This window comes from Alternaria viburni (genome assembly GCF_023758015.1).
Source record: "Alternaria viburni strain BMP 2772 chromosome Unknown scaffold_8, whole genome shotgun sequence".
NCBI classification, from domain to species: domain Eukaryota; kingdom Fungi; phylum Ascomycota; class Dothideomycetes; order Pleosporales; family Pleosporaceae; genus Alternaria; species Alternaria viburni.
Window position 1 is genome coordinate 296,702 of NW_026055777.1, and position 26,295 is coordinate 322,996.

Here is a 26,295-nt window from a genome sequence, read left to right on the forward strand (position 1 = left end):
CCGCCCCCCCCCCCCCCCCCCCCCCCCCCCCCCCCCCCCCCCCCCCCCCCCCCCCCCCACCCCCCCCCCCCCCCCCCCCCCCCCCCCCCCCCCCCCCCCTACCTTGAAAGTAGCTGGTATAGGTCCCTGCGTTGCAATGTAACGCTTGTTGGAATAGGCAGCTTGGACGTGGTTGGCATTGACATAATCGCAGCTTCCCTCAGCGACTCCTTCGAGCTTGACGCGTGTGTGTTCGTATGGCCAGATGTTGTTGTAGCGATTCTTCGAGCCCTTTTCGATACCTGCAATCTGAATGTGTTTCCCGGGACCTCCTGATGACGATGGTGCATTGTAGACGACCTCACCGGACAAGGCCTTTTGCATACGCTTCTGTTCGCGTTTCTCGATCTGCAAGAATCGCTCCGCGACGGTCTTGCCCTTGTCTTGCTCTTCGGAAGCAGTCTGAAGCCATTGGGGAAGGTCGTCTTCTACCGACTGCGTCATGCCGGATGGCTGCTTCACGGGCATCTGGCCAACACCACCAATGAGATCCATGTTCTGACGAATGTTGCCAAAGAAGGGGTTCGCAGCGTTCTGGGTTGCGGGCATAGGACATCCACCAATGACGGGCGCAACAGCAGGTAGGTCGGAGTTGAGATTGAGAGCAGCTGTACCCGATGTTGGACTTCCGGAGCTTTGGTGTGTAATCCAAGAAGGGAACCTCTCAGCGAATTCCGAGAAACCACCACGGATAATAAACGTGCCGCCCGACCAGCCTTCGTTGGTGAACTTCTTGAGCGTGTTAATGCAAGTTGTTGCGTCCTTCATCTGCGACGAGTTGGCGTCATATACTATGATGTGTTTGCTGCTCCTCCATCGCTCAAACTTGTCTCTTTGTTCATCGTCTTTGAAGGTCTCGGCTAGCTTCTGGACATTGAAGGATGCGCGTTTGAGCAGTGTCGTAGGAATGCAGAGGCTCAAGGCGCCTGTTATGCGGGCCTTTGCGTACTGTGTTGACACGCGCAGATCAAGCAGAAGGACCTCGTCTATGGAAGACTGTAGGATGTTGATGATGTGCTGAGCAGTGACCATGCTGGGGCCGCTGGTATTGCCTTCTTCCTCAAAATGTGCGGGTAGTGTCTCAGCGCGATGAGTAGTTATTGAGATGTGTGAAGGATGTGTCTTTTTCGAAGGTAGCGATGGCCTTGGGATGCGAGGTTCGGCGAACTGAGCTACGGCGTCTGAACGGCCAGGTCCATCAAAGCTGGCAGGAGAGTTGCGTCGTGGTCGGTCAGGGAACATGGAGGACTCCGTCGACAACATGCGCTTCGGGGAGCGTGGCTTGGGTGCGAACTCTTGCTCGTCGCTTGTGTCGCTCTTGTCGCCTGGGTGGTCGGGTGGTGGCATTGAGTGTGACTGGGGGTACGAGGGCTGCGCCGACTCGATGTTGTTGAAGAAGGGGCTCTTGGAGGATGCTTTCAGGCCGGGCGAGGCAAAGTCGAAGCTGCCCAGGGCAAACGCTCGGTTGTTCTCCGACTGTTTCCTAAATTGCTCGAATTCGGGATTCTGCTCCACGGGTATTATGCGTGGAGAGGCAGCGGCTGTCGAGCGCACATTGGACGTGGGCGGGCTCCAATTGCCGCGAATGTGCTGGGCGGCACTAGAGGAGAAGTGGTCGGCATTGCTGTTGACGGCCAGACCAAAGTAGTTAGGTGAGGGGGTCGAGGGTTCCTTCGTCTTCTGTGAAGCGACATGGCTCGGGGTTTTGGCTACCCCATTCATGCGGGGCGTGAGGGGGGGTAGCGCAGACGTCGGGTGCAGTGAGGCACTTGGCCTCGTCATGGGCGTGGATCCTGAGCCTCGTGGGCGAGAAGATGTGTGCGAAGAGCCTCTGGGCCTGGGCGACAGGGCGGGTGTAGACATGGTGCGAATGTCTTCACACGCGTCGGGCGGGTGAAGTGTCGAAGGGGCGGGAGGGGCAGCTTAGGTTGTTGTAGGAGATAGGTGCATGAATATGGGGGACTTGAAATGCAGGAGTGGTTGGTGCGGTGCAGGTGGGTGAAGGGTCTAGGGCTTGGTTTGGTGGGGATTGCCGCTGTGCTGAGCAATGACGTAGGTGCAGTGAGGCAATCTCCCTTGCAGCGAGGGCACGAGCGATGATGTGCAGGCACAGCCCAGGGTGCTGCCGAATGCGCGCACAAAGTCGCCCAGAAGCGCCGAATTGATTCACAGTCAGATGCGATGCCACACGCTGCGGCTGAGTCGACAGTAGGGCGAGGCGGCGCAAAGCAGTGCGTAGGCGTGATGTCGTCAGGGCAGGAAAAGCTGGCTAGAGGCCGCCGCTGCAGGGTCTAGGAGAACCAGCAAAGGGGTGCCTGAAAACAAAACGGTCCCGTGACTCTAGCCGGTAGGGCTGACAAGAGAGCGGAAACGGACGACAGGCCCAGCGGAGGGGCGAACGAGACGGGGCGGAGAGCGGAAAGATCGAGGAGACAGAAGCTGCTGTATCGGCGATCGAGCAACTTAAGAGGAATCGACGAAAAAGCCACTTCCAAGGCACGGCTACGACGACTAGCTGGCCTGCTCTGGGCCCGACAATCGCATGCTAAAACCGCCTTGTCAGCTGTATGGGCTATCGTCGACCGGCCCCTGGTCTATTGCGACATTTGCGAATCTAGCGTCACCGGCCAGGCCAACGGCTGCGAGACGCCGCAACGACTGTCTGACTTCTCCCACCACGTCCGCCGTGGCCAGCTCTGCAGTGCACCTGATCGAGGGCAACACACCGAGATACTGCCTCAAGTCCTCGCAGAAACCTGTTGTGGGCATCCGCGCGCGCCGGTAGCCAGCATGCAATCCTGAAACCTCTCGACAGGCCCCACCGCAAGACGCTCGGGGACCCTTACATTGACGATCAGCACCCGAGAACCGTGCAGAGGAGGAGGCTACGTCTGCATCCAGGAAACTCGCCGTCGCTCTTTGCCGAAAGGGTAGGTGGGGATGCTAGATAGCACGCGCGAGGCGATTCGGCTGCTTCACATCTTCTAGAGCGACTGATGGACAGCTTCTGCCACCAAACCCAGACCGCCACTTTGTCGCGCCAACGACATCAGCCGCCAATGGCGACCAAGCAGGCATCGTGCTCTGGCTAGATCCTGGTTGCGCATGCTGTTCAGGCTGCAGATCCGTAGTTCGTACTGCCACATGGTTCGGACACTACGAGTACTGCCCAACTCGCTCGATACGTGTCTGAAATCCACAAACATTGCAGCTCTGCACAGGATCAAGGAATACATCATCTGCAGCCGGGTGGATGTCACGTTCAAAATGGCGTGTTTCTGCATACCGCGTATGACGCGACCACTCGGTACGACATGCCGCGCGCTCGTGACATGTTCGACTTGTTTGAATAACACCGTCCGGCCAAAGACTAGAGCCGTTGAGCGATATTTAAATTTCGGCACAAATAGCCACCAATGCCTCACAAGGGGCTTCTCTAGACCAAGGTGTCAAACAGAAGCTTGTCTGCATACATGAGCGGTCCGCGGTGCTGCCGAAGAGAACCTACCGAACATGCATTCCCGCTATCTCCGCATCACCGTCACCAGTCGCCAAAAATAGACGGCATATCGTGATGTATGTATTGTTTGTATTGAACGATGTTGTATGAATTTGCGATGCATCTAAATGCCTAAGTAAAAACCCATGCGCCTGGATATAATGCCTTCATTTACGCCTTCCTTTACACTTGAACCATAAAGTCAAAATAATATTGCCTAGTCACTTCCTACCTTGCGTCTCTACATTTCCATTCTCTCTGTCACAGGAGATTCTGAAGTCGTCTTCCCGTGTTTCTTCGACCTGTCATAACATATGAGCCCAAAGAAGCCTTCGGATGTGCATGACGTGCTGGTCGGGGTAGCTGTGGGTGTTGGCTTGGGTGTGTGATGTGTCTTTGCAGGCGGCTCGTCACCGTCGAGGCAGCCGCCAAACCAGCCTGGATACTTGCACGATGAGGTAGAGGTAGGTGTCGCCGAGGTTGTTGTGACAGTAGGTGCTGGAGCAGGTGTGGTAGTGATTGTCATGGTCGTAGATGTCGTGTCCTCATCTTTGCAGCCAAACCAACCGGGTGTCTTACACGTCGAGGTCGATGATGTCGTCGTAATCGTAGTCTTGGTGTGTGATTTGGTCGTGGAATCCTCGTCAAGACAGCCCCACCAACCTGGCGTCTTGCAAGTTTCAGTTCTTGTGCGACTGGACCTGGTTGATGTTGATGTGGCCGTCGGCTTTGAGCTCCTGGTAGTGGTAGTCTCGGTGCCGTTGCTCTCAAAGTACTCCCACATATAGCAGTCAGTGCAATCAACGTAAGCCTCACATTTAGGAGGCGCATCGTACTTGAGTATAACGTCTCGGATGACTTCGACAATCTTGTGGGTGCCGATACCCATGCGCCAGCCGAAGTCTTTGACTGTATCGTATACACATTTCTGCCCGGTGTGACAGACACTCTGCAGAGCATATCCACCAATGGTGCAGGCGCTGGTGGCCTGATTACACGCTCCCATGTATATGGGGTCTGCGGTATGTCCAAAGTGAAAACCGCCGGTGAACTTGCGCTGCTGTAGTGATCCGATTTGGTGGCCGGGGGGCACGGGTAGCCCGAGACGCGACGCTGGCATGGCTTCGGGCACAGCCTCGAAGGTGACGGCCGGATGTCCAAATGTAAGAGAAAGAAAGGACGAAACAGAACCACCGAGGGAATGTCCGGCCATCCAGATCTCAGCATCCGGATATAGTGCTGTGACATTGTGGTAGAGGTCCTGTGCAGCGTAGTAGTAGCGGTTCTTCTCTCGCAGCGCAGTGACTAGACAGGTAGAGTTGCAGGTGTAGGCCGACGTTTGACAGTCACAGACCTGTCGCCACAAGTACTGTCCCCCCTGACCGCAGCAGCAGCTGAAGAACAGGTTGTCGTTGATTTTGTCGTTCGTAGTGGTTTCGGAACCATCGAACATGGCAGGCGACGTGCCCTTCAAGCCTATGACGACTGTCGAGTTCTCCGTGTCGGCGAAGATGTGCCCGCGCAGACCGTCGGATTCCCAGCCAAAGTCTTCTGTGTAGTTGAAGCCGCCGCCAACAGGCTCCCACTCGCCCGTGCCGGGTTCGAGTATGTAGGCGTCCGAGGCCATGCGTGCGAAGCTCAGGACGGTCTCGCGGTCCGTCACGTTGGGGCCTGCTATCTCGTCGATAGTCCAGTCTTCTTCCGGCAGCTCCACGCCTCTCCCAGTGATGCGGCCCCATTCTAGTATGCCGGTGATGGTTTCCTTGCTCCTATCGGCCAGGCGCTGTATGCTCATGGCCTCGGACTTGACGCGCAACCGCGGCACGGGCTCGCGACTGGCCGCGTCGTCGTCGTGGGCGGTCCATACTGCGGCGTGCTCTGGAATATCGAGTCGCCGGTGCAGCTCGGGGTATTTGTAGGTGCCGTGGTGGAAGATGTGGCGCAGCGTAAAGTCCTTGTCGGCGTGGGGAGTGCTGTGCGGGAGAGGCGGCGGCGGCATCACGGGCATGTCGGCCGCGCTCGCAACGCTTGCGGCGACGAACGACAGCAGGAAGGAAGCGGCCACGCGCGAGGCGGAGGGGCAGGGTCTTGGGCGTCGCATGGTGGATCTCTGGTTGTAAGAGAGGGAGTTGCAAGGAGCAACCTGCGCAGAGGAGGCGTTAGCAGGCGCCAACTGAGATGGCTGCCTCCGTCGGACATCGATGACGATCGATGGTTCACTTGACCCCAGGCCCGCCCAGCTCCTTTTCACGTGCGCGCCGTGCGGGGAGCTCCCCCATAGCTCCATCACCACCAAGACGGCGCCTCTTCGCCCTGTCGCCCGCTTCCGTCACCCGCTAGTAAGCACAATCGTTCAACACATTGCTCAAGGGCTCACCCGCGACTTTCGGTTCCCTCGGAAGTGCCGTGCTGCCGCATGACGTGAACGCATGCGCTCCGTCCACGCTCCTTCACAGCAGCCTCCTTCCAATGCAGGCACACGACACTTCTAGATTTCCATTAGACCTTCTGCAGCAATAACACCATGGCCGACCGGCCTAGAAACCTGCATCCCTCACGCTCCTTCACGCGCCTCGACTCTGCCCCCAAGAGCCCCCTCTCGCGCAGCCGAGCGAATACGCTGCAAGGACCGACTGCGTCAGACATGCTCGATCCGCTAAAGGCTGCCATGGTGCCCGAGGAAGACGAGAACCCCGACGGCGACGTGTTTGCAAAGAAGGAGGACGAGGACGAGCACCAAGACAGCGAAGAGCCCAAAGTGCCCGACACTTTCGAGGAGCTGCCTATCGAGATCCGTAGCTTGACCGAGAGGTACCTACTGCTGCCCATAGCATGCATCGTCCTCTGATAGTAACACCCTTAGATTCCTCGAATCCCTCACAGCCAAAGTGCATCCCACCCCTCTGTCCGCCGAAGCTCTCGCCGACCTCTTCCAAGACTTCTACGGACGCGCCTCCGCGAAGATAAGCACACACATAGCCACTCTCTCTGCTCGCCTAACGAGCGACAACTATGTCGCGAATGCGAAGAAAGCGTCGGCTTCGTCGAGCAAGCCATCGTCGATAAGAAAGGGTAGCGACCCGTCAGGGGAACAACAAATGCTCAGTGCCACTGAAATGGCCGACCGCAAGAAAGCGCGCAGGTCGCTCGAGCTCAAGCGGTTCGCACTAGAAGAGGCCGTCGAGCGCGCCGTATGCGAGAAGGTCTACCAGAGGATATGGCGGCACAGGAGTACTGATGACGAGGAAAGGGATCATAAACTCAGATCACGCACAGCTGCTCTATCCCTCGTGGGCATTGGTCTAAAGGAACTCCTGATGACTGGCGAGGAGTTGACCGAGGAAGAGCGCCAGAAAGCCAAGGAGAAGGAGCCCGAGATTCGCGAGTACCTATCTGCAGCACGCGAAGACATCCTAAAGATGAATGAGGAGAAGTACCCGCTGGGCAAGGTCCAACATTTGACTGCTGCACACAAGTCCATTGTCGAAGCTCTGTCCAAGATATTCCCTTCGACCTCGTCTGCTGATGAAATCCTGCCAACCCTCATTTACGCCCTCATTACTATGCCACCCGTCAACTTGAACGTAATTAGCGATCTAAACTTCATCCATCGTTTCCGCGGTTCAACTCGCATGGATGGTGAAACTGCATATTGCTTGGTTAATCTCGAGGCAGCCATCTCATTCCTGGAAACCGTCGATCTTTCTTCGTTGCGCGCCGACGAAGTCACTCCCGCAAAACCAGATTCCAGACCTTCAACTCCCAAATCCGAGATCACCCCAATGTCTCTTGGACTTTCGGATGCGCCAGATCTCATCCAGACCCCAGCCACGCCCATCTCCAAGACAATTCCCAAAGAACCCTCCAGCCCAACGACCACTAAAGCTCAGCGTCGCTTGAGTAACCTTATTCAAACACAGACCAACAAGATCGAGGCTGCCTCTGATGCCGTTCGGGACTCGATTCTTGATTCTGCTGACCAGGCACTTGGGAGAATCAACAACACCTTGGACACCAGCTTCAAATTCTTCTTTGGTGGTCTAAAGGAGAAGAATCCCGATGGCCCTGTGCAAGAACAGCCAGTACTTCCCAAGACACTGGAAGATGCAAGGAAGCTCGTGAGCTCCCCAACTCGCGCAGAGCGCGATGAAGACAGCTTGAGTGTCAGTGCAGCAAGTTCAGTGCAGGGTGATGAGCCAACAGAGGCTCCAATTAGCAGAGGACTCGATGCCAAGATGGCTGATCTCTTTGCTGGTAGGAGGCAGATCAGAGATCGCAGCGTCGATTCTACCAAGTCCGGCGGTAGCAACAGTGGGCGACGCGTTGCATTCGCCCCAGGCCAGAGCGTAGAGGAGAAGACACCGTCGCCAGCTCCGATCAAGGCAGATCCTCCAACACCGAGCAACACCTCCGCGGTGGATTCTCTGCGCAATATGGGCAACAACTTCAACCCCTTAAACCGCTTTCCCAGCATGAATGTACTGCCTCGCTTTGCGCGCGCTGTAAGCAATAATAGCACACCTGTTCTCCCCTCACCGGGCCAGGAACAAGCGAAAGCATCGCCTTCCCCAGAACCACTCAGTCGTACAGCCACGAACGAGTTGCCACCAGTAGATGAAAAGGGTGCAAGGGCGATCGCGGCTTTGGAGCAACTAAAGAAGACCACACCACCAGCGAAGCGCTTTCTGGAAGCCAAAGATGCCCAGGAGTTGAAGTTAAAGGAGGTTGACGAGCTGTTGAAAGAGTATCAAAGATTGGCGGGTGCATTACGAGGAGCAATTAACTACTGAAATACATCACATATTTGGTTGCAATGACGTGCATAAACATGCAAGACACGAAGCTTTGGTAATAGATTTGTCTGTGTGGATTTGAGTAGCATAATGTAACGTCCTGTTGTTTCGCGATGACGGTACTTGCAACATACATACTGCGCCGCAGATGGTGGTTGGGGTTCGGCCAAAACGGGGGATACCGGATGGGGAAGGGGCAACCAGCGCGCACGGACTGTAAACAAGCAACCACAACACACAATTGCGCGCTCCGGCGAACACCAGACACCGCATTTCCCTAATCGCAAACATGGCGGAACCAATGTCGAATCTTTCGCCGGAGAAGCTCAATACTTACTCTGACAACATCATCGTCGACGATATTGATATGGCGTACAACGATCCGCCCTCGTCGCCTTTCGTCGAACACATCGGAGTCCAAGACCAGGAGAACATTGCCCCTGGAGCAGCAGCCACACCGGTGAAGCCGCTAATAGACTTTGAGGACAGCGTGCCCCAATCCGCTTTCAGAGTGTCTCCCGAGAAGAAATTTGGGTTGAAGGAGCGCACAAGCCCAATGAAGACACTGCCAGCAAAGAATTTGATGGACGACTTTGAAGACCCGGCACTTAAAACTGGCAGTGCGGATCGACAGACTCCCCAGAAGAACATCTCGCCCATCAAGGAGATTGCTACCGAGCGACGCGGGTCCGCAATGAGTAGCCACTCCTACAAAAGCCAATCGCCCTCGAAATCGTCACGCGTACCTTCGCCCGAAACGGTCCAGCGCAAGCCAACCCATACACATCAGCGGCAAACATCGGTCACACCGTCAAAGCGACCGGCCTCTTCTCACCAAGAGTCTCCGCTCCGCGACAACGAGGGCTTGACTACCGCGATGAAGTTCATGGAGGATAGCAACTTTAAAACACGCGAGACACCCAGAAAGCGAACATCTCGGGGCCACGAATTTGAGATCGATCTGAGCATGGACAACACGGACTTCAATCCAGACGGGCCAGAGCCAACATCCTTGGACATCGATGATACCTGCTTCAGCAACTTCTCAGAGATGCCGGGGATCGATATGACGAAATTCGCATCCCTGAAACAGAGCCCAACAAAGAGCGGCATGCCAGATGTAAGTCCATGTGCTGTTGATCTCACGTAGGATACTAACAGTTTGAAAGGCTACACCTCGCGCTCGCCCTCAAATGACACCCTCTACGGTCCGCCGCTCGGAACGCACTCCCAGTCCCACGCCACGGCGCGCGTATAACGATAACGATACCACAAATTTACTCTTGGACTTTACCGCTCAGATTGAATCCTTCTCTTCATCCCGCCGTGCGTCACCCGGACGCGGGCGCAATTCGCCTAGCAAGTCTATTACAGAGCCAAATCTCCGCTCCTATTACCGAGACCAGCGATCGCCGGCCAAGGGTGGATCGCAAGTACCTGCAACACCAAGCCAGAGAAGCCAAATGTTGAATTTGTTGGATTTTGAGCTGCCTCCACCGCCTACACCACGATCGCTACCTACTGTCACCATCCGAGAGCTTGAGTCTGTAAAGTCCCAGTTTCAGTCTCAGGTGTCGTCTCTCACCGCCAGCTTGTCTGGAAAAGAGGCTGAGATCGACGCTCTTTCCAAAGCTATCGCCGATGCTGAACGCCGAGTTGGCGAAGCCCAAGAGACCGTCCGTGACGAACGCTCAGCTCGCGAATATGCAGAGACACAAATGGTTGACTGGAAATCAAAAGGCGAAGAGGTCCAGAAACTGCTGCAGGACGTCCAGGCTGAGATGGCACGCAACGACGCTGAGCGCGAAGATCTCCTAGCGAGGTTGGCCGATGCAGAGAAGCGTGCTGATGATGCAGAGAGCCGCTCGTCTGAGCTTGAAACCAAGGTCATCGAGGCTGAAAGCAAGAACGTCGACATGACGAGTTTCATCAACAACGATGACGGCGATGAGAACAAGAAGGTTTACTCAGAACTTGAATGCCAATCTGCTATTGCCGAGAAGGTCAATGAGATTGCACGCGACCTACACACAGCCTACAAGGCTAAACACGAGAAGAAGATCAAAGCCCTCAAGGACAATTACCAGAAGAAGGCCGACGAAAAATGCAAAGAGCTTCGGGCGCAGATTGCTAGTCTCGAAGGGCAAGTGGAAGACGCAGAGAAGAAGCGTGACAACACTTTCAGTAGGATCAATCCAGGCCAGCATGACTCCAGGGACGAGAGCCAAGGAGCGTCTCCCTCAAAGACCACACGAAACGCCGAAGACGCTCAAATGCTAGAAGCGCAGAGAGCTGAAATCGAGAACCTCAAGGCTAGACTCGCCGGGCTTCAGTCGGAACTTCAGTCTCTTCGCAAATCCCACGATACCCTTGTTGAAGACCTTGAAGCTGAGCGCATCGAGAAAGGCGAGCTCGTAGCGGCCGCCGAACAGATGCTCTCCATGTGCGGAGAAAAAATGGAAGAGATGCAACAAGAAGACCTTCGCCGCTCACAAATGGCTTCCGCACCACCTGCCGCCCCCCAACAACAAGCGCCGCCTCAGCAAGCAATGCGCAACACGGGTTTCCTGGCCGGTGGCCCCGGTGCCTCACGCCCCGGATCCGCACTGGGCGGTGGACGTCCCGGCAGTGCGATGGGTGACCGTCTAGGTGCCATGAACGAGCGCACCGGCAGTGGAATCGCTAAACCATCAGGACTTCGCGCACCAGGTGGCCTTAAGTTCCAAGGTGCTCCCGGTTTGAACCGGAGTCAAAGTGGTGGGAAGAGCAGGTTACTGTCCAACATCGAGCGCATGGGTGGGGGAAAGACACAGGAATAGAATACCTGGCCTCCTATTGTACGTGCTATGAAGGGTCTTGGATACGAGGTACCGGTCGCGAGGTTGGGATCAGACTTGGGTATATGGAGATCCCAATGAAAATATGGGGTCAAGAGGGTGTATTTCCGGCGGTGTATATTGGAGTCACTTGGTTACGATGATGACTTGGATGCTGGCGTTGTTTGGGACTCATCAGTCAAGCTCTTTCGTGTCTATTGTTGCCCGCTATCCATGTTGAAATGTATTTATTGTGTTTCTCAAATACGTTAGAGCGCGAACTCGTGGTCATACCACGCAGGTGTATGCAATCGAATCTTCCCACCAGTCTACGCTCTCACCAGCCATGCTCATATGTCTCATCCGCTCTCCAGTTCCCATAAACCTCAGCATTCCCTTCAAGGAAGTGTATTGGCTTGTTCCACCTAGGAGTATCGCCCTATTTAGATCTATCTGACCTTTTGCGCGCTTTCGCGCTGTCACGTGACGTCTCGGAATCGGCCTAGCGCACATCACACGCACGAGTTGTTCAGGACTATCATCCTAATCTCATGACACTTACATCTACATAATACAAATATACTTGCGACCATTTGCTTGTCTACACTCCATCCAAAGCGTCCACCATGGTCCGATAATCGATCATCAACGCGATCCATGAGACGCGTCCGTGCTAGCGACTAACGAAATGGTCACGTCATGTCGTCAGCCTCTCCACTACGACATTGAGTACCGCGAGAGGTTTTTTCTTGTGTCATTCACTACCATCATGACATAGCCGAGGCTAAGCACCGCGTTGTACGCAACTATGTGGATGCGGGTAAATTGCATGTGGCTGGATGTCTGGGCTACGTGTGATGTAGCCGTCGAACAAAGATGCAATTTCATCATAGTAATATGCGAATTGTTGTGACGGAGCACTGACGACATATACACGATCCTGACCTGGAGATCTTGGCATATAAAGTGCTCAGTCGATAGGTTACTGGTGAGCACAGCAGCATCTTTCTAATCCGAGACGACTATCGACCTTATCACATATAAATACCCGTCTCAACCCACTCGCACAAACCAAGCAATGTCTGGCAACGACAACCCCGGAAACTTTGCGAACCGTCCCAAGGACGAAGTCAAGGCCGCAGCACAGAAAGGTGGAGAGCACTCCCATAGCGGCGGTTTCGCATCTATGGATGCTGACAAGCGTAAGTGTACATTTGTATACTAAATAGCTAGGATTGACATGACTACAGAACACGACATCGCCTCTATGGGCGGCAAGGCCTCATCTGGCAGCTTCGAGCCTGGCAGTGAGAAGGCTAAGGAGGCTGGCAGGAAGGGTGGACAGTCTTCTTAGATGCTCGTCTGTCCCTCAATCTCGCATGACTGTAGCAATGATATTTCTCCTGGTTTGCACCCAAGAGGATGACTGTGGAACCTTGAGTAGTCGCCAATGAAGTAATTGTAATAAGTATCAGTGCACGAATTCATAAATGTGAAGTCTGTTTAGTTGCGAAAGTGATCAATTGTTTGCAGTGTTGCCAGTGCTCTACAATGTGTCCCTTCAGGCTCTGACGCAGCCCAACCGTCATAAGTTATGTGCGTGAACGTCGTGAAGCCTCCCATGTGTGACGAAAACGCCAATCCATCCCGAATCTAGTGTGTAAAAGTTTGGAAGCATAGGGTGATCCCCACTGTGCTTTAAGAAGAAGTAAAACGTATCCCAGCGTTCAGGAACATGATGAACGAAAGTGAAGAAGTGAAAGATAAGGTATGAGGAAATATGGACTTAAACCGACACACCTAACCGTACATGTCGCAGCTCATCATCTTGATCTCATACTCGCTCTGGCCCTCGACGACACCGCAGTTAACGTCCCAGCCTAGCTCGAAAGTGTCGCTCTCCGGCATGCGGTCCTTGGCACCGGGTGCGCAGTTGGCATCGGGAGTATAGTACGAGACCTCCATGGCAGGAGCAGAGTTCCAGTCGCAAGCATCGACACGCTTGTAGAAAGTACGGCGATGCATGCGCAGAGCCTTGCGTTCAATGGCCTTGTTGGCAGAATCGCAAGCGCAACGGGCTGCGAGAGTAAGCTCGTCGCGGCGGCACTCACAGCTCGAACCGTCTACTGCATAGCGGCGGGTGTTCGCCTTGACCTCCTTGTGAGGACGGTTCCACCAGTGACCACGATCAGAGTTGTCGCTCTGCTCGGCTGTGGGTGTCTCTGTAGCCTGGTATTGCTCGTAGATGGTGGTCGCTACAACGGTGGTAACGACAACAGCCGGTGGGCCGTTCTCAACAGGAGTAGGGGCCGGTGGCTGCTCGTATCGCTCACCATCATCTTCTTCCTCTTCGTCCTCAGCAGGTGCCTCAGGCTGTGCGTAGGTTGGCTCGGGAGTCTCTTCGGGCTCAGTCTCGGAGTAAGCGGGTTGTTCGGGCTGAGTTGCAGACTGTGATGGTTCACTGGGCTCACTGGTATCGCCAGAGCCAGAGCCGGAACCGGATCCACCGATGTGGACCTTGGCACAGTTTTCGAAGGCCTCGTGCTCACGGTTGAGCCAGACCCAGATGAAGATGGCATCGCCTTCTGGCATGTTGGTGGGGACTTTGAAGTCGAAGGTCTGGGCCTCGGGAGATCCATCCTCGGTGGCATGCGGGCAAGCGCCGTGGTATGAGGCGGCCATCTTCCATGTCTTTCCCTTGTCGGTGGAGAAGCCAACCTGGCAAGAGCCTCCGTAGTGGGTGCCGCCAGGTGCCTCGGGGTCGTAGTCGTAGTCGGTGAGTTGGAAGTAGGCGTCTTGACCAGGCTGCCAGGTAACAGTGGCATCCTCGGTGTCGAACTTGTCGAGATGGCCACGGCAAAGGCCAGGAGAGGGCTTGCTGTCACCGCCATCGGGGCCGCAGCAGCCAAGCGGATAGTTGAACTGTGGATCTAGCTCCGTAGATTGTGGGTTGATGGAAGGAGCGCCTCCTAGAGGAGCTGGGTAGTACATGGACATATGGGCCTGAGCAGCGCCAGCCAGGGCGAGAACAGAAAATATGTTTGTGTACATGGTTGAGTTTGTTGGTGGATTCGTAAAGACCGTGTACGTAGAGTGTGACTTTTGGGGGGTTATCAAATGAAGAACTTCTAGTCTTCAAGTGCTGGTGGCTCCACAACGGTGGTCTGTTGACAATGTTCCACTGTGAATACAGGAAGTGTATAGAAGTATTTCCTATTTAGCAACAAAAAAGTCCAGTGAATAAGAAAAAGACGACCCAGCGTTTTCGAATGCAAAAGAGTGAAGTGTAGAATGAATGACGACGAAGGCTAGCTTGTCAGGAGGGACTGTGTGTCACTGGAAGTGATGGCCTCTTCCACATCGGGCGGCTTTCATCCTTTATATCATCTGCTGACGACTGATCAAGACTACCGTCGGGCTCGTCTGCGTTCCCGTTTAGCACGGTCACTCTCAAGCGCCTCGAGGCCGTTGCGGGACCAGCATGCTAGTCGAATTTGCTCAGCAGTGGCATCTCCTGACCAGGCCGCGGCCAATGTGCGTAAGGCCAGCTCGCGTGCGTGCGGATACGAAGTTGGCCTTACTGTTTCGAAACAGCGAAGCGCGGGAGTCTGTGGGGTTTCGGAGCAGCTCCGTTCAGCACCGCAAAGGTGTTTTGTCTGTTCCTGGCTGACGAGCTTCGGACTTGGTTTCACGTCTTGCTTTTTCGAGCGTAGCAACGGCGCTTGTTCCTGCCAAGGTCGTTAGGGCGGGGGAATCACATACGAGATTCTGCCTGCTGTTTAAACTCCATCTTGTGATGATTAGCAAAGAACCCGAGGGCCCTTGTTTCACCATCAGAGATCTTCAGAATTCTTCGGTTCTCGGGCTGACGTGCAGGGAATGCATCGGCACGACATCAAGTCATATCGATAAGATCGCTCGCTTCATCTAACCACGTGCGCGTGATAATCCTTGCCGATATTTGCTTTCACTGTAGTGTTGTCTTTCCCATTCTGTGATTGTTCTCCGTTACGGGCTCCGATGCTGTATACATGGTCGTCAACAAATGCAGCGCTGCGCGACACAATTTGCCACAAGATGCCGTCGAAGCGGGCTGCGGCTGCCGTCATGCGACGCCTGCCGCCTTTCGCAACTGTTATACCTGAGTCTAGCTTTTCACCCTTTCAACTGGCCGGGTGTCATCGTGTACCCACAGCAGGCTGCAGGGGAGCTTGGTGACGCGCTTCCAAGCATCCGTCCGCACCAGAACTGGTTATACAGCCTCGGGAATATCGGCACTGGGCATCGAAGGCGGCATCTAGGCACGACTTCCAAATTCAGTTTTGTTGGACGCAGCGTAATACGAGGAGGGTCTCCTGAATAATGTCAAGACTCTGGCAGGTTCCACGAGGACTTTCAGGAGAACGCCGCTTGCTTGGCCGCTACCATGGCATCGGCTCTCCTCGCCGTGGCCTCAAACCGGGCGTCACCGTCAACTGTGACAGAAAAGACGTGCCTGGGTGGCATCATCATACGGTATATTTGACAGCATCCTGGTTCCATTTCACTGGAAACACCCATGACCCGAGAAAACCGTTTGTAGCATCCCAGCTCCTAAATTACCTACCCCGTCAATCTCAGCCAGACTTCTGATATTGCAGAATTCCGCGCCATTTTAGACCAGCCATTCGATGGCCCAGGCTGACAAACACAGACTTGCCTTGAAGCGCCTGGTGGGACAGCTAACGAGTTCCACCAACCCGAGCCGCCCGAGTGTTTCACCTCGACACCACCTAACTTATCGATTGGAGAGTGATATCTGCACGGATACCTATCGCGGGCCGCCAGTGTGAGTGACAGGCGAGATGTTCCTTGTCTCGCTTCCCCGGGTCCCCCGGGACACCTCTTCACTAGAGCCCACTTTTTATGCTCGACTTGTCTACCGGGGCGTTTGTGGGATGCCCTGGAATCTGGTGTGAGCCAATGACATACCGTAAAGCCGTTGAAGTAAAAAAGCAAATCTTACAACTGACTGTGATGCGCCTCGCAGCTATGACGCCCACGAAATCCGTAACACCGTGATCCTGCCCACAGACTCAGGGACCTGCTCTGCCCAGTACTTCAACATCTCGAGAGGTGTGCTGCACTCTTGCATGAGAAGCAAACCACACAAAATATGTAAAATTTACTGTGTCGGTTTCACTATCTCGAAGACCCTGGCGTCGATTTTCCCTCGATTTAGAGACTTCTTTCAAAAAAGCATAGCAAAACATCCCTCCCATCGGTATCCAGTACTTCTAGCCGCTGGGGAATACGCACGACCGTTGGCAGCACATCATTCGAATTAAAAGGCACCGTTGTATCCTTAGCGTTGCAGCTTGTCAGGTCGCGTGTGCATGCTTTGTCGTAGCACTCTGTTCCAGATTCCTAAGGCCTGTCCCACCCACTAGGTACCCGTGTGTCCGAGATCACCTTCCACCCTGATACCAACGTAGAGTACCAATGAGCCACAAAACCTATACAAGAAAATAATCGCGAAGAAACATGTGACTGATTGCGCCTCGGCTGAGGTGATATGTTTCAGTTCCTTCGGCAGACCATGAAATCCACAAGCACTGAACTTCCACCACTCAGCTTTCCTCCTCCCCACCCACCATCTCATGGTCTTACCCTCCGGTCCCAAGCAATGAGGCATAGTCTGCAGCCTATTCTCTGAGGTGCAGCATAGACCGTCTAAAATCCGGCAACTGAGTAGTTTTGTCCAGACTAACACACTCTTTGCAGTATACGCCGTTATGAATATGATGCAGAATGATGAAGAGAGCGGATATGAACCCGTGCGTCGTTACCTTGCATATCTCAAACCTGGAATTACTGCGCTTTACTGCATATGATTGAACCCAGTCCCCCACTCTGCATACTTGTCTTAAGTGAAGGCTGTGTCCAGCTGTGCAGTGATAGACTGATATGTCGCTAAATTGTATCCTACGAGTTCACGTACTCGGCGATCGGAATGTAGGATGCTTGAATGTATATACTGTTCAGCGCACGGATGAGACATGCGTACACAAGGATGACTAAGTCTTCTCTTTCGTACTCAAGGCTGAAGTTCCGCTGGCCGAGATAGAGACAGGTGTAGGATGACACCCTCCATTGCTTTCACGCATCCATCTTCTCAGCTGCTTATCTGTCCACATTGAACGTTTGAGAGATGATGTATATCGTACCACTGGACGTATTGCTTCGGTACTGCTGCTTGGAAGATCAATTTTGGCAAGTCAATAGAACAAGATGATATTGACAGCTGGTAACACTGGTATACGAGCACTTTTGCTCGACATTGACTTACTTCAATGTGCCCAGCAGCTTCACAACGTTGATTTACCGGCTAATGAACGTCGACTTATGCTCTGCTACCCTGTAAATAGTAAGCCGTCGCTAAGGACGTAATCGGCAATCCCTTCTTGTGTGCCGACAACGACATGTCTTCCACGAACAACGATCTTGTTATCCTGACGCACATCAATGAGCTCGATGGTAAACTTGTGCTGAAATATGACATTCTTCGGGTTCAAAAAAAAAACAGCAAAGACATTTCGAAGCGCGAAGAGGACCCTCCCGGACATGATCCGCAAAATGTCACTGCTCCTGGTGTTTTCACACATACTAGATCTTGAGCTTGACCTGACATGTATGACAAGAGTGAACACTCCAAATTGAAGCGAGACGTGTCTCCTCTCCGTGTTGCTAGTTGAGGTCGTATGCACTGATCTATTGTCCACGCTTAACGCTTATTGAGGTATATTGTTCGCGGCCAATCTACTTCTAAAGAAGTTTCTCTAGCTCCGCAGCGATCGCATCACCGACTTCGGCCGTACTTGACTTTCCGCCGATATCGCGTGTTCGGATGCCGTTGTCGATGGCAATCTTGGTGGCCTCATCGATCTTCAGCGCAAGCTCTGATTGACATAAAGAGTACTTGAACATCATGCTGAGGGACAGGATCATTGCGATAGGGTTGACGACGCCTTTGCCCGCGATATCGGGTGCGGAACCTATTGATTGTAAGCAAGCGTAGATGCAGCGGCGCGCCAACAAAATATAAACGTACCGTGGATAGGCTCGTAGATTCCGTTAAGCTTGGTCTTGCCGTCTGGGATGCCACCTAAGCTGGCACTTGGAAGCAGACCAAGACTTCCAGGGATGACACTGGCTTCGTCGCTGATGATGTCGCCGAACAAGTTGCTCGTTACCACGACACCATTCAGTGCCCTTGGGCTCTTGATCATAAGCATAGCCGCCGAGTCGATGAGGTGGGTGCCGGACTCGAGTTGTGGGTACTCTTCCTTCATGATGCGCTCAAAGGTTTTCCGCCATAATCTCGATGTCGCCAGAACGTTTGCCTTGTCCAGACTCCATACCGGGACAGGCGGGTCCTCGACAGACGCGAGACTACCCGCTAACCGTACGACGCGCTCAATCTCCTCGACGCTATAAGGCTCTGTGTCCATGGCCTTGCCATCACCCTCATCTTCTTTTCGCTCGCCAAAGTATATACCGCCAGTCAACTCGCGGATGATGTTGAACTTTACGCCACGAACGTTGTCGGCTTTTAGGGGTGAGCCGTCGATGAGCGAGTCGGAGGCGAAGAAACACGGCCGCAGGTTTCCGAAGGTACCGAGTTCTTTGCGTAGTTTCAAGATTCCCTGCTCAGGGCGCACCTTGCCGGTTCCCCATTTCTATACAAGTTGTCAGATGGCGTCGGGTGAGTGTGGAGTTGTAGAGTCGTACCGGCCCGCCGACAGCACCGAGGATGATGGCGTCGGCCGACTTTGCAGCTTCGAGGGCTTCATCCGTGAGAGGATTGTTGTGTGCATCTATCGAACACTAGAACTAGTAAGACAAGTCCCATACGTCATAGCTTGAAACTTACTCCTCCAAAAAGGTGCTCTTTGAAGTTGAAGGTGTTGTCGGTATGTTTTTGGATGACTTTGAGGATCTTCATCGCCTCAGCGACGACCTGGATGTGTGCGTCAGTAGGCGCATTGGGAAAGTGCGAAGGCTGCTGCTACCTCTGGGCCGACACCGTCACCTGTATGGAATTAGCGCACAGCTGTACGGACTTGGAAATGTGGCTTACCGGCAAGGACAACAATATTGTGGGCAGTCATGATGAGTTGAGTATGCTTGGAATCCAACAAAGGGGGTTGCGCGCTCTCGAGGATTTGCCAAAGATTCGTGAAGCTACCCCACGAAGCAGTATTCCCTGCCCCGCTATCGCAACCCCTCCGACGTCGGCCGCCTTGTGCCGAGCATCGCTCTACGACTGCCTATTATTTACAACGCCCTGACGCTTCAGCAACATGGACAGTGAATGCTCTTTTCAGCCCGTTTGCAAGGACTCCGATGTCGCAAGCGGTTTCGGTGATTGAGAAGTCACTCTGTAGTCGTGACTTTCCATGTGTAATACGAACAGCGCATGTACAGAACACTAAGGTAGGGGGAAGGGCATGGTCTCGATGCTTGCGACGTTTCCAGCGAGTGTGTGTATAACGACTATCGCGTCGTAGTTCATTAAGAGTGCCAAGAGCCATTAATATGCAGTGCGCTTGCCCCTATGGTTCTCCAGGTACAACAGTGCAAGGAAGCGTATGATAGGGGTCAACACTTGCCGTCACATCACTCCTTGTCACCACGAAGCACCAGCGCCAACCTTTGGAAGCCGCGTGTGACAGCCAGAAGCCGATCACGACGTGCCATGCAATCTTGGGAGAGGTTACTTTTGGACGCTGCAGGACAGGGAGATTAGAAGCTGATTGTTTGGGTAAGCGACACGTTGAATTGGGACAGTAAGGTTTAAACCATCATCCCATACCAGTTAGAACCAATGACTCCGTGGGGTAAAGGGTGATGGAAGAGGCCGCAGGCCGAACTGATGCGTCGTGGAGGCTCTGTGATGAACGCGGGATGGCGTTCCGTTCTAACCTTTCGTGCGCCAGCCTCCGCAGATCTCTCTCCCACACGCAAGCTCCAAGCCCCGATCTGGCTCCACGTTACACGCATCCTCACCTGTAGATCACAGCCAAGAGTCTTGGATATGAAGATCCTCTCTTGCGCCTCACATTCAGTGCGCGGTCCTCTATATAAGTCGTCGTAGCCCGCCGCTTTTTTGCGACAAGCCTCCGCGTTTCTGGGCGCCGCGCAACGACGTTGCGTTGCGGGACGCGCCAAGACAAGCGCACTATTGTGATGCAATCTCTGGCCGCTGGTTGTGCAATCTGTACTCGATCGGCAGCTTCGTGGTTGGGTTAGGTCAGAGTGTTGGAGATGCGTTTTGGACTGGCCGCGCTGGGCATGCGGCTTGGAACATCTCACTGCCCGCCTATCGCGGTTGGCGCAACTAACCTGGGAGCCCCGTGGGTGTCCCATGATGCCCCCAGGCTTACCTGTTTCCGTTCCACTGCTGGCCGACTCACATATAATCCCCACGAATCCCTTGCGCATGTGTTGGCTGCATCGTGTGGTCCACGGTCCTCACAAAGCCGGTACCGCTTACCGATTTGCGCGATTAAAATCACCGCTTTTTTTCAACAAACGTAGCGAACTACGGTTCGCGCTGCAAACACTGTGCAGCACAATCTCACCCGCATAAAACTACTCACCCGTCCCTCCTTCATGCCTTTGCAACTTCACACTCCTGTATACCTCAACTACAACCACGACCTCGAGCTCGTCCGGTAACGTACACCCAAGCCGTCCGCGGCGAGCGTTCCAGCCACCACTTCGAGACCCACTTCAAAGCCACTACACACTTCACCATGTTGTCCGTCCGCTCCAGTGTCGACAGCATCTACAGCCGGCTCAGCGGCGAGAAGCCCCTTCCCAAGCCAGCCTACCACTGCAACATGAACCCGGAAGAGCAGTCCCTCTGGGCCCTTATCGTAAGTGCCCCTCTGATCTTTGTCTTGATACAACGTCATACTAACGACTGTACAGGGAGAAGAAAAGTACGAATACACACGCGACAAGAAGGGCAGGGTACACAGGCGTCGTCTTACCTACGTCCAACGCGCACAGAAGCAACGTCTGTTCTTTGAGTCGCGCGTGGGTCATGCCATTGTCGGCGATGAGTGGATGAGGATGAAGCTTCCTTCCCGAAAGTGCTAGACAAGCACAAGTGGCTGGCCGCTGCCAACACACGAAGGTCCACCACGTCGCGGAGGCAGTTGGACCATGATTTCGGTTACTGGGTCTCAGTGTGGCTGGGGTGTATTCCTCATGCTACTATCTCTTTTGTAATGGGTTTGGGGGCGTCAGATCAGTGGCCATTTCGCATAGGATACCCGGCATATGCATTCAGCGTGGAGTTGTTACGTTGCTCAAATCAACACTTCTTTCGACTACAAGTTTGCCTTGATGATGATTGATAGTGTGATGATATCTTACCTCATGGGATGTAGGTCACGTGCTCCAAAGCTTTCGCGCCACAACGAGAGAATAGCCTGCTTAGGGACTCTAGCTAAGCAGCGGCAGTGCAAATGGCGATGGATGGTGATGGTCTGCTTGCGGTGTGAAGTGGTGTAGAGGCCGCCTAGCTGTCGGCCCAACGCCACTGGGCGTAGCTGGCAAGTCTCCGCTCATTGGCTGGTTCCGCAGCGGCCGCCGCTCAGCCTTCAGCTGCGGGCGGGCTGTGACCTCACTCTCCCAATTTCTTCCTCATCCAACACACGGAAAGCGAATTGCCATCCCATCGAGCCATAATGTTCTGGCCCTACCCATGAGGAAATCCGCCTTGAGAACTCACAGCACCAATCCTAAACCATGTCGGACGACGAGGATGCGTTAGTCATCGCGGCGGATGGCGACCTCATCCTCGATGTCGCCCAGGAAGAGGGCGGACAGCGCTTCTCGTATCGCGTAGACTCCAAGACCCTGCAGCAGAACTCGCGGTACTTTGAGAATCTGCTGAGTGACCGCTTCAACGAAGGGCAGCGGCTGACGGCCGCTTTGGAAGCACTTGCCTTGAGTAGCTATAGCAAGATTGCAGATGCACCTGCCCACGTGCTTCCTCACATAGCCATCGTCAACGTCGGTCGTGTAGCCGTTGCCAAAGCCTCTTCGATCCGCAACCTGGTTGCAGACTTCCTCCGCGCCATCCATGGCCTCGATCTTGCCGTCACGAACCCGCCCATAGCCAACCTCGCCAATCTCGCCGTCGTAGCCGACCGATTCGATGCTGTTGCGGGCTTGTCGAAGCACATACAAAGGAAAAAATACCTGCAGCTCATCGATGCCAAGTCGAGAGGCAAGCCAGCCCCAGCGCAAACGGAAGAAAGGATACGGCAGAAGCTCTTCGTCGGTCTCCTCTTCGATCATCCATCGTGGGTAACGCGGTACTCGAAGCATCTGATCATACGCGACTCGGTCCAGTGGCGACCGGGGACAGAGGAGGATCACACAAAAGCCTTGTGGTGGGACATACCAAACGGCGTCGAAGACGAGCTGATACAGAGACGAGAGTACATACTGGAGACCATCAACTCTGTACAGGCTCACTTCCTCAAGCTGTACACGTCTGGCGAACGCCAATGCAAGCTCTGGTACGATACATCGCTACAATGCGACTCGTTTCAGCTAGGAGAGATGGTTCGCTTCTTCTCCAAGATCGATACTGTACGGTTGCAAGGCAAAATCTACGATAATACAGAGCCGACGTACTACCTTGGAGACATCGATCGACTTCTGTTATCACTTCGCCAGTGTTCCAATTACCAGGTCGATAGCAATCACGGACATTGCGGACTGCGCGGACGCATACTCCCACTTCTTGACCTTATACAAAATCAGCTCAGCCTCGATACAGGTAGTCTCGACATTGGAATCTGCGCGGAATGTTGGAACAACCACCGCAGTGAGTATGCCTGGCAGCTAGCCAAGCGACCGGTCATGTGGGCTCACCCAAAGTCTTTAACGGGTAATCGGGCGCTTACTACTGCCGTCGCGCGTAAGAGTCATCAGAGGACACCAAGTAGCTGTCTCAGCAGGCATGTGGCGGTCAGAGATCTTTTCATGGCTGTGGAGCGTGACTGGACAGCGAGGGACGTGTATTAAGAAGACAGTACACCATCAAGGCAGCTTCTGAGGCCTTTGAGCCTCATACAGCTATGGTCTCAAAACGCCTCGATCATGTGTTCGACGCTAGGACAGAATCTTTGCTAGGAATCCTGTGCCGTAGCCACGCGATATTGTAGGCGCCGCATAGAATCTAGGGATCGCAAAGCTAGAGGAACATGAGGTTTTGTGTCTGCCTTGAGACCTCAATAACACGCGAGATCCTGGAAGGAAGGAAGGAAGGATACTCCCGTTTGAGGCGCTGGATAGGGAAAGTCTAACCCGCTTTGTTAACCTAATCAGTGCCTGCACCCTTGTGACGCATGTTCTTTGGACTAAGTGCAATGGTTCATTGCACCCTTAAATTCTCAAGTCTTTTACTCGTGGTTCGTTCTTTGAACGGTAAATGCTTGTGAGCCGACTCGTGAAAGGCTGACTCGGCTATGCAAGAGGCGTGATTGGGCCTACCCTCGGACCCGTGGTGGCTGAGCAATCAGCCTGAGTTTCTTTCTGCACAGCACAGCTTCTGGTCGCGACTACCCGATATTTTTTCCATTCCTAATCCATCGATGGCCAAGGCCGATCGTAAGGCACACACAAGGCGCATATACACTTTTCGCATTGTGGGTTGTGAATAGTATATAGATTCACCTGAACCATGGAACAACACGTCCCTTCCATCAGGACACTGGTAACCTGCGCAAACCAGCTTTCACCTGTCCTTACCGTTTGCTCTGACTCACTTTAACGTTGGCCACTGCTCCAATGTCTGTCTCACTTGCCACCGTTCAGTATTTCGACAACGCCAACTCTCTATCCTACGCTGTCACTCCCTGCATTCAACACTACCCATTATCACCAAAGTCTGGAAGTATGTTTGGCAAATTGAAGAAGACCTTTTCGACACGCAAGGCGTCCAAGTCGACCAATAGCCATAGCCCACGGGACACAGAAGGCGCTGGACAGATGCTTGGTAATGCGCCTACAGGTGCACCGGTGAACAAGAGAAACTCTGCATCCCGCGACAGTGGCCTTGCACCGTTCTCATACCCTGGCCCGTTTGACTCGGCGTCACCTGCTACACGAAGGCCCAGTAAGCACTACCCCACATAATACATACACTTTACGATTGCTCTTCCTGAAGCTGACCTTCTGCCAGACAGCTCAAGCATGAATCCCTTTAGTTCTAACCGCGATGCCCCGCCGGCGTATACACCAGGCCCAGCTCAGAATGCCCCCGCAGTATATCCAGCCCCGACTACCGATATCGAAGAAGACGATCCCTATGACTTCCTTCGAAGCTTCGATACAGTCTTTCTCATCGATGATTCTGGATCCATGGCCGGCCGCTCTTGGAAGGAGACTGGCAAGGCTCTTGAAGTGATTGCACCGATCTGCACCAAGCGTGATGCAGACGGAATCGACATCTACTTCCTCAACCACCCCGATTCTAGCATTTACAAGAACGTCACATCGGCGAGTACCGTCATCGAGATCTTTCAGACAGTGCGTCCCAGGGGTGCAACACCGACCGGTCAGCGCCTGAACAAGATTCTCAAGTCCTATCTCGAGCGATTCATGCTCGACAATAGTATCAAGCCCATGAACATCATCATCATCACTGATGGTGTGCCATCCGATGATCTTGAAACTCCCATCATCAACGCCGCCAGGAAGCTCGACCATGAGGATGCAAAACCACACCAACTTGGCATCCAATTTTTCCAGGTTGGCAAGGAACCTGGTGCGAGGGAGCATCTCATGCAACTTGATGATGGCCTTATCAAAATAGCGCAGAGCCAGGGCTTGGGAGTTCCTCGGGACATCGTCGACACGGTGCCTTTCACTGGTGACGGGAACGCTGAGCTCACCGGCACAGGAATACTCAAGGCCACTATGGGAGCTATCAATCGCCGATGGGACTATACTTCTAAGGGAATACATCAAAAATAGCGGGGCGCGGCTAGTTTCTACAAAAGCGCAGTGTGCTTCACGGGTGGACCAGTTGATGGGGTCGTCGTAATCCATCAATTCGATACGTTTAACGATATGATTTCAGGCGTTAATTGGGTGGTGCTATCTGTATGCTTTGGGAGGTGGTGTCATCATGGGCGTTGGTGGTTCGATATCCTCATTTTACGGGTCGCTTCTGCATACGCACGACGATACCCCCTGTTCTGCATGGCTCTATATTGGATAAAGCGGTTGGGTGGGTATTTGCATGCAGTTCTCCAAGTTCAGCTAGAGACTTCTTGGGTCGATGATAGCTGGTCATTTCTTGTTCCTTTTTCACTCTTCTCCATACGTTTATGACTGGCAGAGACAGTAAGTTTCACTTACTAGTTTCAGAGCAATCAAATACCTAGTAATTATACATCAGAGCAAAATTCCTGAATACCCCTCTTTGTGAACGTCGTCCCACGAAGGAGGGGTAAATTCCGTGCATGAGTGCCTGAAAGCCTGAAGTTTGCCTAAGGCTGCCTCACAAGGCAGACTCGCCTATATCTGCCCGTTACAGCGGGAACCTCCCACAAGCAAACACGAACACCGGCCTTGCATATCAACGTGGGCGGATGCGGCTGGTGGTCGAAAATAGTGCATGCAGTGTTATGCAACAAGCTCCAAACACCATGGAATACGCCCCTCCGGTCAAGTGGTTGTCTGTCTTATTCGTCCAAGAATCGCCTCTTTTTTTTGGATAGGGGTACTGGTATGCGCTTTACTGTCGCTGTTCATGCATGGGATCACCGGGTAGCCCAAAGGGCGTCAATCCGACAGATCGTTTAGTTGAGGACAATTTGACTATCAGACGCCGTCCTCAGTGCCATTGCTGCGGGTACGCAAGACAACGACCGAGCACACTCCAATCATATCCCCGAATAGCGGCTTAGAGTCAAGCGAGGCATCGAGAGGTGTGGTTCTCATACAAACACCCAAGGCAGCAAACATGGCCTCGCGGAAAGGGACAGCAGCCAGTTCACCATATCTTTACAATGAATGCAGTATCACAAAATTCACCGAGAAATACTTGGCGACATCCTGAAAATCAGAGAATCAA

General features: G+C 53.7%; 10 protein-coding genes across 10 annotated transcripts in view; 6 read left to right on the plus strand and 4 right to left on the minus strand.

Annotated features, from left to right (window-relative positions):
- The window catches only part of J4E79_004538 (uncharacterized protein), a gene marked incomplete at both ends in the record, with an annotated part of 2,675 nt that extends 914 nt beyond the window's left edge, over positions 1-1,761 (minus strand). The window contains one exon of the mRNA XM_049353421.1: positions 103-1,761. Within this exon, the coding sequence (XP_049211869.1) occupies positions 103-1,761 (1,659 nt within the window). The remainder of the gene's footprint in view (positions 1-102) is intronic.
- Positions 1,762-4,218: 2,457 nt separating this feature from the next.
- On the minus strand, positions 4,219-5,639 carry J4E79_004539 (uncharacterized protein; the record flags this gene model as incomplete). Its single annotated transcript, XM_049353422.1, has 2 exons — positions 4,219-4,275; positions 4,344-5,639. The coding sequence occupies 2 exons, from the start codon at positions 5,637-5,639 to the stop codon at positions 4,219-4,221; spliced, it is 1,353 nt and encodes a 450-aa protein (XP_049211870.1).
- A 423-nt stretch (positions 5,640-6,062) lies between these two features.
- Positions 6,063-8,328, plus strand: J4E79_004540 (uncharacterized protein; the record flags this gene model as incomplete). The annotated part of the gene is made up of 2 exons (XM_049353423.1): positions 6,063-6,349; positions 6,402-8,328. The coding sequence occupies 2 exons, from the start codon at positions 6,063-6,065 to the stop codon at positions 8,326-8,328; spliced, it is 2,214 nt and encodes a 737-aa protein (XP_049211871.1).
- Positions 8,329-8,620: 292 nt separating this feature from the next.
- Positions 8,621-11,150, plus strand: J4E79_004541 (uncharacterized protein; the record flags this gene model as incomplete). The annotated part of the gene is made up of 2 exons (XM_049353424.1): positions 8,621-9,451; positions 9,501-11,150. 2 exons carry the CDS (start codon positions 8,621-8,623, stop codon positions 11,148-11,150), a joined length of 2,481 nt encoding a protein of 826 aa, XP_049211872.1.
- A 1,075-nt stretch (positions 11,151-12,225) lies between these two features.
- Positions 12,226-12,501, plus strand: J4E79_004542 (uncharacterized protein; the record flags this gene model as incomplete). Its single annotated transcript, XM_049353425.1, has 2 exons — positions 12,226-12,349; positions 12,398-12,501. 2 exons carry the CDS (start codon positions 12,226-12,228, stop codon positions 12,499-12,501), a joined length of 228 nt encoding a protein of 75 aa, XP_049211873.1.
- Positions 12,502-12,947: 446 nt separating this feature from the next.
- On the minus strand, positions 12,948-14,198 carry J4E79_004543 (uncharacterized protein; the record flags this gene model as incomplete). The annotated part of the gene is made up of 1 exon (XM_049353426.1): positions 12,948-14,198. The coding sequence occupies one exon, from the start codon at positions 14,196-14,198 to the stop codon at positions 12,948-12,950; it is 1,251 nt and encodes a 416-aa protein (XP_049211874.1).
- Positions 14,199-17,951: 3,753 nt separating this feature from the next.
- On the minus strand, positions 17,952-19,297 carry J4E79_004544 (uncharacterized protein; the record flags this gene model as incomplete). Its single annotated transcript, XM_049353427.1, has 6 exons — positions 17,952-18,181; positions 18,238-18,865; positions 18,918-19,013; positions 19,060-19,146; positions 19,199-19,218; positions 19,267-19,297. The coding sequence occupies 6 exons, from the start codon at positions 19,295-19,297 to the stop codon at positions 17,952-17,954; spliced, it is 1,092 nt and encodes a 363-aa protein (XP_049211875.1).
- Positions 19,298-20,944: 1,647 nt separating this feature from the next.
- J4E79_004545 (uncharacterized protein) lies at positions 20,945-21,293 on the plus strand (the record flags this gene model as incomplete). Its single annotated transcript, XM_049353428.1, has 2 exons — positions 20,945-21,067; positions 21,123-21,293. The coding sequence occupies 2 exons, from the start codon at positions 20,945-20,947 to the stop codon at positions 21,291-21,293; spliced, it is 294 nt and encodes a 97-aa protein (XP_049211876.1).
- Positions 21,294-21,947: 654 nt separating this feature from the next.
- Positions 21,948-23,237, plus strand: J4E79_004546 (uncharacterized protein; the record flags this gene model as incomplete). The annotated part of the gene is made up of 1 exon (XM_049353429.1): positions 21,948-23,237. The coding sequence occupies one exon, from the start codon at positions 21,948-21,950 to the stop codon at positions 23,235-23,237; it is 1,290 nt and encodes a 429-aa protein (XP_049211877.1).
- Positions 23,238-24,002: 765 nt separating this feature from the next.
- J4E79_004547 (uncharacterized protein) lies at positions 24,003-25,190 on the plus strand (the record flags this gene model as incomplete). Its single annotated transcript, XM_049353430.1, has 2 exons — positions 24,003-24,330; positions 24,382-25,190. The coding sequence occupies 2 exons, from the start codon at positions 24,003-24,005 to the stop codon at positions 25,188-25,190; spliced, it is 1,137 nt and encodes a 378-aa protein (XP_049211878.1).
- Positions 25,191-26,295: the final 1,105 nt, after the last annotated feature.